This window comes from Gymnoscopelus braueri (genome assembly GCF_963280865.1).
Source record: "Gymnoscopelus braueri genome assembly, chromosome: 11".
NCBI lineage: Eukaryota > Metazoa > Chordata > Actinopteri > Myctophiformes > Myctophidae > Gymnoscopelus > Gymnoscopelus braueri.
This window is the reverse complement of record NC_137613.1, coordinates 1,936,900-1,952,930: the sequence shown is the minus strand read 5'-3', so window position 1 is coordinate 1,952,930 and position 16,031 is coordinate 1,936,900. Positions and strand designations below refer to the sequence as shown.

The 16,031-nt window shown below is 41.3% G+C and overlaps 1 protein-coding gene across 21 annotated transcripts in view; it reads right to left on the bottom strand.

The window, feature by feature from the left end:
• The window catches only part of LOC308095000 (NACHT, LRR and PYD domains-containing protein 3-like), a 59,607-nt gene that overhangs the window by 21,716 nt on the left and 21,860 nt on the right, over positions 1-16,031 (bottom strand). For 13 of the 21 annotated variants that reach the window (XM_080441860.1, XM_080441849.1, XM_080441853.1 and 10 more), the window contains 5 exons: positions 12,133-12,246; positions 11,429-11,542; positions 10,131-10,366; positions 8,086-9,874; positions 4,782-4,958 (listed from right to left, as the gene is read on the bottom strand). In XM_080441860.1, coding sequence (XP_080297986.1) covers positions 4,782-4,958; positions 8,086-9,874; positions 10,131-10,366; positions 11,429-11,542; positions 12,133-12,246 — 2,430 coding nt within the window. The remainder of the gene's footprint in view (positions 1-4,781; positions 4,959-8,085; positions 9,875-10,130; positions 10,367-11,428; positions 11,543-12,132; positions 12,247-16,031) is intronic. The other 8 variants (XM_080441866.1, XM_080441854.1, XM_080441858.1 and 5 more) reach the window with 5 other exon arrangements.

The following is a 16,031-nucleotide window of genomic DNA, read 5'->3' as shown; positions in this document are numbered from 1 at the left end:
CAGATATACAGAAAGTTCAGAAAGATGTTTCATAGGAAGGAGAAAAATACCACATGCTTATAGGGAGGAAATCCAGATCACCTTTGTACCTGCTTTTTAACTTTTTAAGGGTGGTCATCTAGTGAAATCCCTATTCCTGAAATGGACACTTGCACCCATTAATATCAATATAAACTAGAAAAAGTGCTCCTCGGAGCACAGGTCTCCGCCAGGTCAGGTAAGTTATTGTGGCCTCCTGGTGGCGCTATAATAGGCCAATGTGAAAAGGTAGCCATTTCTTCTTAGGCCTTGCACGGCAATCGGACACGGCATTTTGTTCAAAACAATTGTTTTGCTAAATTAGACCTGCTGGTGGCGCTATAAAAGGCTAATGTTAAAAGGGTGGCATTTGCTCCTCAACATATTGTGAATGTGCGTGCAAAGTTTGACCGCAATCGGACGCTGCGCTCATGATTTGCGGCATTTTGTTCAAAACAAGCCACTACTGAAAACTTTAGATGTAAATCTTAGCCAATCAGGATGGAATATGAAAAATCTAACATATCCGTCTTGATCACATGACTATAGAGATCATGTGTAGCGCTTTGCGTGAAATGTGGATAAAATCGGAAGGAGTAATATAAAACTAGAAAATGTGCTCCTCGGAGCACAAGTCTCCGCCAGCAGACCTGTGCTATTTTAATAGCACGGGTCGTCTTGGTAGAACGGGTCGTCTTGGTAGAATGCGCGTGGTTTTTGGTGTTCTGCAGGGGCGACTGAATATGTAGTGTCTGCATCTAAAAAATGTTCTTCTTGAAGCAATGTGTCATATGGGAGTCGTCGTAATTGACTGGTTTGTTCAAATGCTTGTCTGTCTTCTTCATCTTCATTGTCTTGAACAGTTTCAGCAGTTGATTGGTGTGTTTGATCTATGTCAGTTTTCTCTAGTGCTACATAATGTATTTGATCAAGGTGTCCAATTGTTACAGTATTAAGACTTTGGCCTTGTTGTGGGATCAATTCAACTCTATAGTCCTCTTCTGTGTTACTGTTGTAGATGAGTATGCTTTCTTAGCTTTGGCCTTCTGCGCCTTTGCTTGACCAATGTTAGGTGTTCTCAGAGGGACACACACACACGCACGGACGGGTGGTTTGTACTGGAAGGTACTGTTCCAATCAAGACTGATTGATCCTGTCTTACCTCACTTCAAAAAACATAAATGGCTTTTTGAAGTGACACACCTATTTATAGGATTGTATTTCGTCATGCGTCCCTCTAGCCAATCAAAGGCATTGGTGTCAACATATTGACACGTGTCACGTGGAGCTTGACCAATGTTAGCTTGGCTAGGAGGGAGGTGAACACACGGCGGGACGAAGCGAAAACATACTCTCCGCCTCCGGCGGAAACAAAAAACATGTTTTACATAAGTTGGCCTCCTGGTGGCGCTATAAAAGGCAGATGTGAAAAATGCAGGGCAAGGGTTTTTCCTTGACGTCTAGGGAGTGCGCTTACAAAGTTGTACACAGATCGGTGCAGTTATAGGTAAAAACACGAATCGGCCTGTTATAGCGCCACCATGAGGCTGATTTGAAAATATTCAATTGGCATTTCTTCCTCGGCATAGTGGAAATGTACGTGCAAAATTTCAAGGTAATTGCATGCTGTGTTGATGATTTGAGGCATTTTGTTCAAAACGGAGCACTACTGCAAACTTTGGAAGCCATTTTTAGCCAATCAAGATGGAATATAAAAAATCTGAAAAAACAGTTTCGTTAAATGACTATAGAGATACTGTGTACCGATTTGTGCGATTTTTGGACACAATCTGTAGGAGTACTGTCAAAAAATATGTTTTGCACAAATCGGCCTCCTGGTTGCGCTATAAAAGACCCATGTGAAAAAATTTGGGCAGAGGTACTTCTGTGGCATCCAGGGAGTGTGTGTGCACAGTTTCACTGTGAGCAAGCCAACGGTACCGGAGATTAGCTGTACACAGACAGAATGACACACGGACACACATACGGACGGACGGACACACGGACGGACGGACGGACGGACGGACGGACAGACAGGGGGCAAAACATACTCTCTCGCCATGCCTTTTGGCCTGGCGGAGACAATAATCAAAACTAGAGGATGATCTGACAAAAGACCTCCAACAACGATGTTTTGTAATTTTGTATCTCAGCATGGCAGGACATGGAGGTAGGCTTGGGTTCCCATGATATCATTCTTATTAATACATTCTCACCACAGCATTCATATTATATTCACATAATACAGTACCTAATAACACAGAATTGATCAAAATAAATAGGGTGAATTCATCTTACTTTAGAATTTCACCCACTTTTACTTGTAAATGTGATATGACAATACATTTTATTCTGATTCTGGATGAGTCCAATCGTCGAATGTTTTTATTAGGCGATTATGTTTTGGACGATATGTGTCATTTTATTTTGCAAAATAAATGTATCCTAATGGTCTGCCTCCTCGAGAATTATACTCTTCAAATATAGCCAAATTAAATGCAAATCGCAATACAAAGCGTGCACGAAATGTTAATCAATTTGGGCCATTCTAATAATGATTGATGATGATGATGATGATGATGATGATGAAGGCACACTCTTGTTGCGCTTATTATCGACGAGTCTAGGCTACAAAACTCAGCCCCCTCCCCGGTAGGTAGGTAGGTAGGTAGGTAGGTAGGTAGGTAGGCTACTGAATGGAGCGGAGGAGAGCATTGCTTTCCTAGTTTTCTGTTTATCAGCTACTGTACGTCTGATGATGTCTGTATATATATATTTATATAAAAACTAAATTGAAACTACAGCTCTAGTTTCTGTAAATCCTCGCTGTGCATTTGTAAGCTTGATGACACAGGAACTCATGTCCCCCCGGTCTCACAAGATCCAGCACTTGATTCTGAACTTTTATTGTCAAGTCTGGATATTAAAACTTGTGTCAGCTTATGTTTATATCACCTGTCAATCAAAGCCATTTGAAATGTGAGTTCACTCACGACCCAACGCACGTTACGAGTCCCTTTAGTTACAGGGGAGGGGGGGCGGGGCGGGTGATTTATCCCACAGCAGCACAAGTTATTATTTGTCAGAATATAAAAAGTGAACCTGGATGGTGTGTTTCACCACATCGTTGTTGTAAACTGAGGTAGGCTTCTCTGCTTCAACTTCACTTCATCTCCTAGCCTGTGATCTTAGCTTAGTCCTAAAAGAACAGTGGTGGAAAGTAACTAAGTACATTTACTCAAGTACTGTGTCAATACAGTACTCAAGTACTGTGTCCAGTGGTGGAAAAAGTACTCAAATTCTTTACTTAAGTAAAAGTACCAATACTGCAATATAAAAATACTCTGTTACGTTTAACAGAGTAAATACTCTGTTATGTGACTTTTAAGTAAAAGTCCAGAATTAAAAATGTACTTGAGTAAAAGTTATGGTGGCATAAATGTATAGATTGCCAAGTATATATATTGTGTATTTGTTGGTTATCTCATTGAAGCAAGGTTTCACATAAATGGGCTAATTCCAACTCAGCTACAGCTGTCCATCTAACAGCTGAGCTGACTCTCTCATGCTACTCTTACTCTGTCAGCTATGTGTATATGTGTACCTCGCTCTTATCTTTAGTACATACCTTATATGACCATTTAGAATAGCATCTCTGGTACAATGTGGACTATAAGAACTGTGTTAGATGGGTGCTCAAGAAGCTTGTGCCCCGAGGGGCTGCAGGAGCTTTTCATGATCTGTATGCTGATGCTCTGCTGAAATATTCCTAATAAATGGTCTAAACTTCACCCAACTGGATATAATATTTTCCATAATAAAGTAAAGTATTGGCATCAAAATGTACTTAAAGTACCAAAAAAAAAAAGTTCACAACGCGTCACAATGCGACGCGCTGTGAGCTTGTAGATCGGCTATTTTCAAATAGCCTAGGTATAAAATAGGGTTAAAGTGGTTAATGTATGTTTCATTATATCATCATTTATATCTGAAAAGTAACGAAGATTTTCAAATAAATGTAGTGGAGTAAAAGTACAATATTTGCCTCTGAGATGCAGTGGAGTAGAAGTAAAGGTATTGGAAATTGGAAATACTCAAGTACAGTACTTAAGTAAATGTACTTAGTTGCTTTCCACCACTGACTGTGTCAACACCTTGCGATGTGACGCGTTGTGAGCTTGTAGATCTGCTATTTTCAAACATTTTAATACATTGTATACATACCATGTCAAACGGGACATTCTGCATGATGAGTATTCTACTTTTGGTACTTTAAGTACATTTTGATACTAATACTAGGAGTATTTCTACATTGCAGTATTGAACTTTGTGTACTTTTTCCACCACTGTAAAATAATATCCTATGGAAGTGGTATGTTTTACTATTCTTTGTTGTCTAAACAAGGTTTGGTCAGTGAGAGAGTGAGACAGGTGCATGGCAGTGAGAGAGTGAGACAGGTGCATGGCAGTGAGAGAGTGAGACAGGTGCATGGCAGTGAGAGAGTGAGACAGGTGCATGGCAGCAGAAATACATGTCGTCTCATCTTGGTTTGTTCATTGACAGCGTCACGTTACTATAGTAACCCGACACTGCACGCGTTACAGCCCAATGTATACTCTGTCGTACGACGAAAATAGTACATCTACAAGCTCACAATGCGTTGCGTCAGCGACGCATTGTGAGCTTGAGTATATATCTCAATTAAACATATATTAAATACAATAACCAAATATTATTTTGAAACAATAAATCAGTATCTTACCTTAGGATTTCCAGTCTACAGTGCAGACTCTTCAGTCCAGCTAAGAGCAGATCCAGTAGTCCTGATTCCTGCAGGTTGTTTTTGCTGAGGTCCAATTCTCTCAAATGGGAAGGATTAGAGCTGAGAGCTGAAGCCACAACTTCAACCTCTGTCTGTCTGAGGTTACAGCCAACAAGTCTGTAAATACAGATTAAATAAGAGACTATAAAAACAAATTATGCCTAGTTCACTGTCATGGAAGTTAACTAAGAGATCTCCTACTGTATCTAGTTATACAGACATAAACAGTTTAAGTATGATCAGAGAACAGGGAAGTAAACAACAGATGAAAAGTTAATGTAATGTAAGTAAATCTGAGTAACCAAGCTCACTGTTGAAAAAGCCATCCTCTGTACACCCCTTCACTAATGGTATGGTCCATTTCTCATATGGTATGGTCTGTTTTCATGGTAGAATAACTCATAAGGAGGACACATATGAATAGTTTGAGGACTTGAGTTCTCCTGTTGTTCTGTGTGTACTAAGGTTGGGGTCGTCTGTCGGCGATTGGATGAGTCCAATTAATGCTGGTTACCTTCATGTTACATGTGTGCACTTCACCTACAGTATGCTGAGTATACTAATATAGTTTTTAGGGCTGGGACTCGATTAAAAAAAATAATCTAATTAATTAGAGGCTTTGTAATTAATTAATCGCAATTAATCGCATTTTAATCGCATATCAATATTTGACCTGAGAACAGTGAAAAGCATTTTTTTCAAATGGATTTTGGCATACGTCTTTAAGTACATGTGCTCAAGAACTGTAATATAACTTTGAGGTATTTGCACTTGACTCTCGAGTATTTCCAATTTCTAATACTTTTACTTCTACTCCAGTAACTCCACTATATCTCAGAGGCAAATATTGTACTTTTTACTCCACTACAATTATTTGAAAACTTTAGTTACTAGTTACTTTGTAGATTTAGATTATTATAAAACATTACAGTAACCATGTGAAAATAGCAGATCTACAAGCGCAAGGCATTGTGAGCTTGTAGATATGCTATTTTCCACCAATGAGGCTGGTAGAGTGTGTTGTTGTTACTGATGTTTTATAGTAGTTTAATTAATTATTAATAAAAATCGCGCGCATGTGATCCGCACCGCATCGTGGACCCCCCCCCCCCCACCAGCGCACCGCCGCCCCCCCCCTAAACGGGACAAACGCGCGCGTAGGGGGGGGGGGGAGCATCCATTACAGATTCTGATTTGCCCAGCCAACATTATCAAGCAGGCATCATGTTTTCATGCACTGTGCTGGCTGCAGCACGCAGTAACTTTGTTGTCATGTCTGAGAAGTGAGAACCACCGTCTGTTGGTGCGCTGCTATTCTCGGTCCGTCTGAAACTCGTCCAGTGAGAAACGTTCCGCGCTGCAAAAATAGGTGCGATTAAAATGCGTTAATTTTTTTTACGCGATAATTTTTCTATAATTAATTGATAGAAATTAACGCGATAAAGTCCCGGCCCTAATAGTTTTGTCTTCCATTAAAGGAATATTTCACCCAAAAAGACTGTTTCCCTATCAATTAAACCTTGAATTCATGGATATTTGAGTTTTTTAGTATTTGTGACATTCCTGAACCTAAATCCAATATCCTACTACTTTAATTAAAATGCCCACGCTGTGCTGTACGTCCCGGGTTGGCCAGCACACGAGGTCTCCACTTGCCTCCAAACTTGCCACAGACTATTGATCAGTGCTCTGGCTAATGCCTAGGCTTCTTTCCCCACCTTCAATGTACTTACATATTGTACAGTTAATATAAAACTACATTCTTTTTATTCAGGCACATTTTAGCCACTTTCTTTTTGGCCGCTAGGCCCACCCTACTGCACATGTGTGACATAGGCACAGTGTACCATAAAAAGGACAAGGACTGACAGATAGAGATCTCCATATATGGCCATATCAGTTGGATCACTGGTGCACCGTAGATGTGAGGGCCACGAAGCGGCCCCAACCTTTAGTTTGACTAAATGACATTAATAGGAAACCAATCTTAACAAGAGCAAAACTATATTTAAAACATTTTCTTTAAACCTGGATCATCAGTAGGCTCATAGTGATTACACTGTGAGAGTTGTTTTGGAGTTTATATACTTTTCTTTAATATAGTTTTGCATTGGTTTTCTACCACAGCAGACAATGCAAATATTCTATTTTGGCTCAGGAATGCAACCAAAACAAAAAAGTTCTGAGGTGGGGGGAGGGGCAGAGTGGAGTGTGGAACGGTCAACACCACTAGACGTCACAGAAAGACTGAACAGAGGAAGAGAGCAATGTTCAACCAGCCAACCCGATCTCCAGAGGAAACGTTCTCTTTGAACGTTTTTGAAGTTTTTGAAATTCCGTGAATAGACACGGAAAAACCCGAAATTCCGTGAATAGCCGCCTCCATCTCCCCCATTGTGACTAAACCATGACGGAGGCGCGCAGTCACAGGCGAACTGTCACCCCGTGAAGGACCACCGAGGGAGCTAAGGCGACCGAGTTGCCGTCCTGAACGGTGTGACGTTCGCCTGTGCCTACTCAGCGCCGTTTGAGTTATGTACCGATAGGCACAGAATCGTACATTTTGTTGTGGGGACTGCTTGCGACTGGTTACGCCCACCGTGGGACTCGCCGTACATATGCACGCAATTTCGGGGTTTCTAGGCGACTATCCACGGAATGAAGTGCACTGTTCCGTGCAATGTTACGGAGATCTCTGGAGATCAGGCTGAACCAGCAGTTGAAGGTATGAAATGAATAAAGTGAGAATGAGCAAATATATGGCATATTTACTATTTGGTGGAATTTATCATCTGATACACCTGAGTCACGCACAAATCAAGGCTTTACACATAGCCTTTCATGAATCAGACGTGGCTCTTTATTTACAAGCAAACCTACAATAAAGAATATAGCAGAAATGTTAAGAGCTGTGTGAATGAGGACCATTAAAAATAACAATTATCTTGTCCTTTTTATTTTAATTACGGAGAGGATGGCAATTTCAGTGGGTTCAAACCACTAGTCTGGTGGGGGTAACCAGCAGGGCTTTTAGACTCTTAGTTTAGTTTTTACCTTAGTTTAGTTTTTACCCTGCTTTATTGTGGTCTGGCCTTTATTTGCACTATACACACAATACCACTAGTCACTATTTGAGACACAGACAGTTTTATTGGAACCTTTATGTCAACCTTAATTTCTAATTATAGTGCTAACTGTAATGTCAGATTGACTCTAGGATGTTTCTATTCACTTGACTACTAACCGAGCCTTTCTGCAGTTCCTCACAGCTGGGATCAGTCTCCTTCGCCCCCCCTCTGATGTGTTGTATTTGTCCAGGTCCAACTCTTCCAGAACCTCCTCAGACATCAGCAGCATGGCAGCCAGAGCTGAACACTGGCTGTCAGACAGTTTCTCCTTTGATCCGTTCAGGTACCGTTTGATCTCCTGATGTAATGAGTGGTCGTTCATCTCCATCAAACAGTGGAAGATATTGATACATCTGTCAGGAGAGATATCATCAGTGTTTATCATGCTCTTTAGGTTCGTGATGGCTTTCTGGATGCTCACTGGACTGTTCTTTGTCTGACCCAGTAGGCCTCCTAACAGACTCGTGTTGGACTCCAGTGAGAGGCCATGAAGAAACCGAACAAGTAAGTCCAGGTGGCCATTTTTACTCTTCAGGGCTTTTTTCATAGCGGCTTTCAGGAAGTCGGAGAGGGAGATGGAGAAATAATGACGTTCCAGGAATGTCTTCAGTACCTTCATGTTCTTCTCTGATAAACAATGGAGCAGGTAGACTGCGGCTAGAAACTCCTGGATGCTCAGATGAACAAAGCTGTAGACCGTTTTCTGGAAGAGCACACCCTCTCTTTTGAAGATCTCTGTGCACACTCCTGAGTACAGTGAGGCATCTTTCACATCAAGACCACACTCTTCCAGGTCTTCTTGGTAGAACAGGATGCTACCTTTCTCCAGATGTTCAAATGCCAGCCTGCCCAGCTTCAGGAGAACATCCCTGTCAGTCTCCATGAGCTGCTGTTGATTCACCTCATGTGTCTCATCATACTTCTTCTTCTTCCTCTTTGTCTGAACCAAAAGGAAGTGGCAGCACATCTCAGTCAGGGTCTTGGGCAGCTGTCCTATCGTGTGTGTCCTCAACATGTCCAGCAGAACGGTAGCAATGATCCAACATAATAGTGGGATGTGACACAGGATGTGGAGGCTCCTTGATGTCTTCATGTGTGAGATGACTGTGCTGGCCTGTTTCTCATCACTGAATCTGTTCCTAAAGTACTTCTCCTTCTGTGGGTCTGTGAACCCTCGCACTTCTGTCACCATGTCAACACATGCAGGAGGGATCTGATTGGCTGCTGCAGGTCTGGTGGTTATCCAGAGGAGAGCTGAGGGGAGCAGATTCCCCTTGATTAGGTTTGTTAACAGAGCATCCACTGATGATGTCACTGTGACATCAGAAACAATGTCATTGTTTTTTTTGTTTGTTTTTTGGAACAATGGAAATCTGCTTTCATCCAGACCATCAAAGATGAAGCCAACTTTCCAGACAGCGAGCTGCTCTGCTGTGACCTTCTTTAATGTCGGGTGGAAATCATGGATCAGTGTGAGAAGACTGTACTGCTCATCTCTGACCAAGTTCAGCTCCCGGAATGAAAAGGGAACCAGGAGATTTATATCTTGATTTTCCAAACCCTTTGCCCAGTCCAGAGTGAACTTACGCACAGAGAATGTTTTTCCAATGCCAGCGATGCCCTTGGTCAGAACTCTTCTGATGGGTGTCTTTCTGCCAGGGACGGGTTTAAAGATGTCACAGCAGTTGATTGGTGTGTCATGGAAGGTCTTCATGTTGGAAGCTGTCTCAAGCTGTATCACCTCATGTTGGCTATTAACCCCTTCACTCTCTCCCTCTGTGATGTAGAGCTCTGTGTAGGTGCTGGTGAGGGAGGTTCCAGACTCTTCTGTCATGTGGTCTTTCACATCATCAAGACTGTTCAAACTGATCTTATAATCATTCAAATCATCCTGCAGACTGACATCTGAAATGAGAAGAAAATGTATGTTTTAAACATTCCGGTTATTTCATAACTTTACATATTTATGGCACACATTTTTTTTTAAACAGCCAAAAGTAATAACACAAGATGTGTTGTTTTTGTCGAGTTGATAATTGTTTAGCTTCATTATTTGCACTTAGATATTGATACAGACACTAATTTGAACATTTAGTCTGACTATGATTTCTGGAATTTAGAATTTTTTATTTTAATTAGTCCAAATTCTGTCCAGTCTTACCTTGTCCAGGTGTGGTTTGACTTGGTGTCTTCAGTCCAGGTGTGGATCTGGATCTCTTTCCACACTGGGGACAGCCATAGTGTCCTGTTGGAGCAGACTGGTCCCAGTATGAGGTGATGCACTGTCTGCAGAACCAGTGTCCACAGCTGGTAGAGACTGGATCTGTCAGAACCTCCTCACACACTGAACACCTGGACGCCTGCTCTGTCACAACACAATCACTCCTCTTCCTCTCTCTGTGGAGATGAAGACAATGTATATTTATTTGGCTGCAGATCCCCATCTGAAAATATGTTCTGCCAGGGATCCCAAAAGAGAAAATTTGTGTTTGATCATTGTTCAATTTTTTGTGAAATTATTCCACATTTTTCAAACCTTTTCAAGATTCAACTAAATGTTTCAAAAAGTACAGATCTACAAGCTCAAAATTGGCCGCAATGTGATATGTACATCAGGTATTTTGGAATATCCCAAGTATGAAAATTACTGTTCATCAGTTTGCTGGGGTAACCCCCTAAAGGACCTCTGGACGTCCGCAGACCCACCAAAGAGGACAATTACTAAAATAAATATATTAATAACTGCCCACAAAAAGTTCTGAAACTTAACTTCAGTCAATTAATAATTCTCCCCTTCAATAACACCGATTGGCATTGTATTGTATTTTATATCATTTTTATCGTTAATTAGTCACCTTTACAACAAGGTATAACTTCCAAAGATTGTGCTATCATGGAATGAGCAACACTGCTAAACGTGTAGGTAGTGCCCCCCAAAAACAGAACAAATCAGCAAAATTATATTAGTAATAATAGCTACAGTAACATTTTACACACAATACGTACAATAACAGTTGATAGACACAGTAGTCTATACATAGTATACATAGTTTGTTACATAGATAGCACATGTGCACAAGCAGCCAGTCTGTATTGTTCAGCTTCACCACTGAACACCACATTGTGATTTGTACGACTTCATTACTATCTGTAGATAAACTTTGAACATCTCTTAATAAAATGCTGCAGGGCGAGGTGTGGCACCAACCAATCAATATTCATTAATTTTCAACCTCCTGGGTGGGGACGTGAGGGGGGTATCCGCCCAGCCAGCACCCCTAGTTCCCATGGCTATGGTCATTGTTTTAAAATCTCGTAGTATGTGCATGGTCAAGATAATCCCATAATCATGTAGTGTGTGATGCTACCGGAATTCCAAATTGTTTAAGATTTAAAAAATCCTGTAAAGTGAGTGCAGCTTTATAGTGTTGTGTATATTGTATAGGAGGATTCACATACTTTGTGTGTGGAGGTCCAGGTTCATTACTGAAGTTAGGAACTCCTCCTTTAGACTTGTCACTCTTCAAAGACACACAGCTGGGTGTTGGAGACTCTGGTCTGTGGTACAGACTTCTGGAATCATATAAATGTTTCTATAATTATCATGTGAATTCAATGTGTTAAATATGTGTTATTGTTAGTCCCATTTTACAACTACATGTATTAAAGTTCTCAGTCGCCACAACTGATTTCTTTCATTTGGAAGCATATCGCACACCGAAAATAGCTGATCTACAAGCTCAACAACACGTCACAGCGCAATGTGTTGTGAGCCTGAAGATCAGCTATTTCCGCTTATTAGTTATGATTTGTACAACTTCATTTACAAACTGAACAAACATAGTAACTTACAATCTATAGATACACTTTGACCAGGGAGGATATAACGTTAATAGATGCTATGTCTACTTCTTGAATTTGCATTGGCATTGAGATCCACAGAGGGGGGGCATTCCGTACCACAGCCTAGATCCAGAGCAAATGTCAGGCATGATTATCGTCTAGTGTGAGCGGTTCAAAGATCCTTTCTTAAGCCTCCCGGTTTGCTCTCAGTCATTCGAGACCGTCAAGACAATTTTTAAACATGGTTTATATTTATCTGGATCGCTACTGACCGTTATGCTTTATATTGTTGTGTATATTGTATAGGAGGATTCACATACTCTGTGTGTGGAGGTCCAGGTTGAATACTGAAGTTAGGAAACCATCCTTTAGACCGGTCACTCTTCATAGACACATAGCTGGGTGTTGGAGACTCTGGTCTGTGGTACGGCCATCTGGAATCATGAAAATGTTTCTATAATTATCATGTGAATGAAGAAGTAAATTGATTCAATATTTGTTATAATTATAGAAACATTCATAAGATTTGCACAGGAGTCGCACGCAAATCATATAAATGTTTCTATAATTATCATGTGAATGAAGAGGTCAATCTGTTATTGTTACGTCCCATTTTACATCTTAAAGGGAAATGTTTTGAGTTTCGTCTTTGCAGCAACAAGAAAACAGAACAAAATAGCAAAATAATATTATTATTAATAATAGAAACTGTAACATTTGACAAACAATACGTACAATAACAGTTGATAGACACAGTAGTCTATACATAGTTTACATAGTTTGTTGCATAGATAGCACAGGCACACAAGCAGTCAGTCTGTATTGTTCAGCTTCACCACTGAACTCCACATTGTGATTTGTACGACTTCATACACAAACTGCTCACACAGTAATTTATGATCTATAGATAAACTTTGAACATCTCTTAATAAAATGCTGCAGGGTGAGGTGCGGTACTAACCAATCAATATTCATTCATTTTCAACTTCCTGGGTGGGGACGTGAGGGGGGGTGTCCACCCACCCAGCACCCCTAGTTCCCACGGCTATGGTCACTGTTTTAAAATCTCGTAGTATGTGCATGTTCAAGATAATCCCATAATCCTGTAGTGTGTGATGCTACCAGAATTCCAAATTGTTTAATACATACAGTGCCAAGATCGCATCGATACGTTCTTTCAAATCCATCGCTTGAGTGCCAGGATTCCAAAGAACGCATTGATGCGTTCTTTTGAATTTTCATTGTTTAATCTGTTGTCGTATATGATGAGGCATTAAACTGCGTGTTAGTAGGCTTGTAGTTGTAATGAAGAAGAGGAGAAGAAGAGACGTCAGGTTTCCAGGTTCCAGAATCATTTATTCAGCAACAAACAGCATAACAGAGAACCAGGGAGCCAGGCGCAGAGCCCTGAGCTCCACACAGCCTCACGTCGTGTGAGACAATCTATAGATACACTTTGACCTCGGAGGATATAACCTATAGAGAGGAGATCAACTCACTGGCACTCTGGTGCCGGGAGAACAACCTCGCTCTTAACGTCGACAAGACCAAAGAACTGATCGTGGACTTCAGGAGGCCGCGGAGAGACCATGCGCCCATCCTCATCGACGGTGCTGCAGTGGAAAGGGTCAGCGAGTTCAAGTTCCTCGGAGTACACATCGAGGAGGACCTCAAATGGGAGACGCACACCACACACGTGAGGAAAAAGGCTCAGCAGCGACTGTACTGGCTCCGCCGCCTGAAGAAGCTCGGAGTAGGACATCGCATCCTCAGGCTGTATTACAACAGTTCTGTTGAAGACATCCTAACAGGCTGTGTCACGGCCTGGTACGGGAACTGCACTGCCCGAGAAAAGATCAGCCTACAGCGAGTAGTGCGATCGGCAGAGCGGATAATGGGAGGCGAGCTCCCAGCGCTCCAGGAACTGTACAAAAAGCGGTGCGTGGTCAAAGCCAAGCGCATCATCAAGGACAAGCACCACCCAAGTCACAAACTTTTCAAACCCCTACAACGACCGCGACCGGGCAAGGGGCTCTACCGCAGTATCAAGAGTTCCACCACCAGGTCCTGGTGCAGTTTTAATCCGGCTGCTGTCAGAATGCTGAATGAGGCTTAAGCCTTGTTCAGCAGCCTGACAACAGGCGGTACTGTCCAGCTGGTCGCAGACTTTTCTGGCTCTTCCTGAACACACCTGTGGATTATACCAGGGACAAATGACTTGGACTTAGCTCCCCCTCGGACATACCTGTGGACTACACCAGGTACAAATGACTTTTTGTTGCACTCCCTCATGGAGCTACTTGCGGAGTATACTAGGGTTAGTCCACCCTAGGTGGACACGCACTGACCTTTTGCACCTTTATCCCATGTATAACGCACTGACTTTTTTTTGTCTTTTTTTATTGTGCTCTTTTTGGGCGGTGAAACCGCCCCTATAAGTGAGGTTTGGATATTTGTACAACAAATCCTGTGCTGTGATTGGCCAAAATTGTACCCCGCCTAACCCTGCACCGTGATTGGCCAATCACAGTCTATTCAGGACTGTGATTGGCCAGTGTCACATGACACATGTGCATAGCCCTATATAAGAAACCATAACTTAAAAAAACCCATAAATTTGTTTTTTTTAAGTTATGGTTTCTTCCATCATAAAGAGTGTTTCAATAAATGTATTTATTTTTTGTACATGATTGGTTGACTCCATTCAGTATTGTGATTAGCTAGCAAGACACCGCCCACTTCACACAGGGTGTGATTTTTTTTCTCTAAGCACCTTAACGTCCATAAGTATATCATGCACAGTATAAGTATATCATGCACAGTATACATACTGTGAAAAATTGTAGTTTTTTAAGAGAGGACTGTATGTTCATAGGGGTTGAAGCTATTCCCACCACAGGGCTCCGGTCATAGAGCATGTATTCAAAGATGACACTTGATGGCAGTTTATGGGTTTTTATGTAGAATGGTAGTTGGCAGATACAAACATACACAGTGATGAATGGTATCTGAAATAATGGAAATCATGACATAAATTTACAGAAATGGAAACAGTGAACTAATATCCTATGCAAACTAGGATACAGCACATAGCACATCACTGCAGTGAGCCATGAACCATGAAGCCATTAGCTTAGACCTACTTAGCCTGCTCACACACACACAGAATAGGCCCTGTTGTTAGCTTAGCCACTGAACTTTAGCTAGAACATACTGTTACAAAAACGATCTTTTTAAACCACACACAGATCAATTCTGATACAATGAACATGTTACCACATGAACCAATATTGCACTATATAGACAAAAACAAACTCACTTCGTCAAGAACGCATTCTTAAGTGCATATGTTTGTGTGTAGCTGCATATGGGAAGCACAACTGTAAACAACTGGGGTCCTCTTTTACTGGGAGTGCCCAAACAGGAGCCTCAATTAATTGGGGCCTCAGAAAACTACAGGGCGCCTGAAGCACTCCTGCACTAAATTAATTAGGACAATAAATGTGGGTATAGGGAATTTTGTACACATACATTGCTGCTATGCTCAGGCACCTTAGTTTTTTATTATCTCAGGTACTTTGTAAATATGTAGATAACTTGTCTGGCCTTCTGTTGTTCTCTTGTTTTTGATCTCCTTCCCACTTGCCCCCCACCCCTCTTCTTCTCCCCCCCCCCCCCCCCCCCTCTTCTTTCTATGGAAATTAACGTTGCGATGGGAACGATGTACAAAAATGAATTTCACCCACTTTTTTACCTTGTAAATCTATGATGTGACAATAAACCTGATTCTGATTCTATATGCCTGATTTACCTATATTTGTTTAGACTAAAAGGGAGTCTGTAATGTGTCTTTACTTTACCTCCAATTACTTAACTTAACTCCATTAATTATGGTATTCATCTCTTATGATTGAACAATGTTTTACAAGGTCTTATCTACATTTAATTACATGAGATGGATTTATCGAGAGTCCAAACACACACACACACACACACACACACACACACACACACACACACACACACACACACACACACACACACACACACACTTTGTATCTATCTTTAACTGTATAGCCAATATGTTGTGTGTTTATAGGTCATTTTAGTTTGTCCAAATACCTCGACAAGTTCAAATACAGTTTGCTACTACGACATTCCTAATTCCATAATTATCATGTGAATGAAGAGGTCAATTCGTTCAAGATTTGTTATTGTT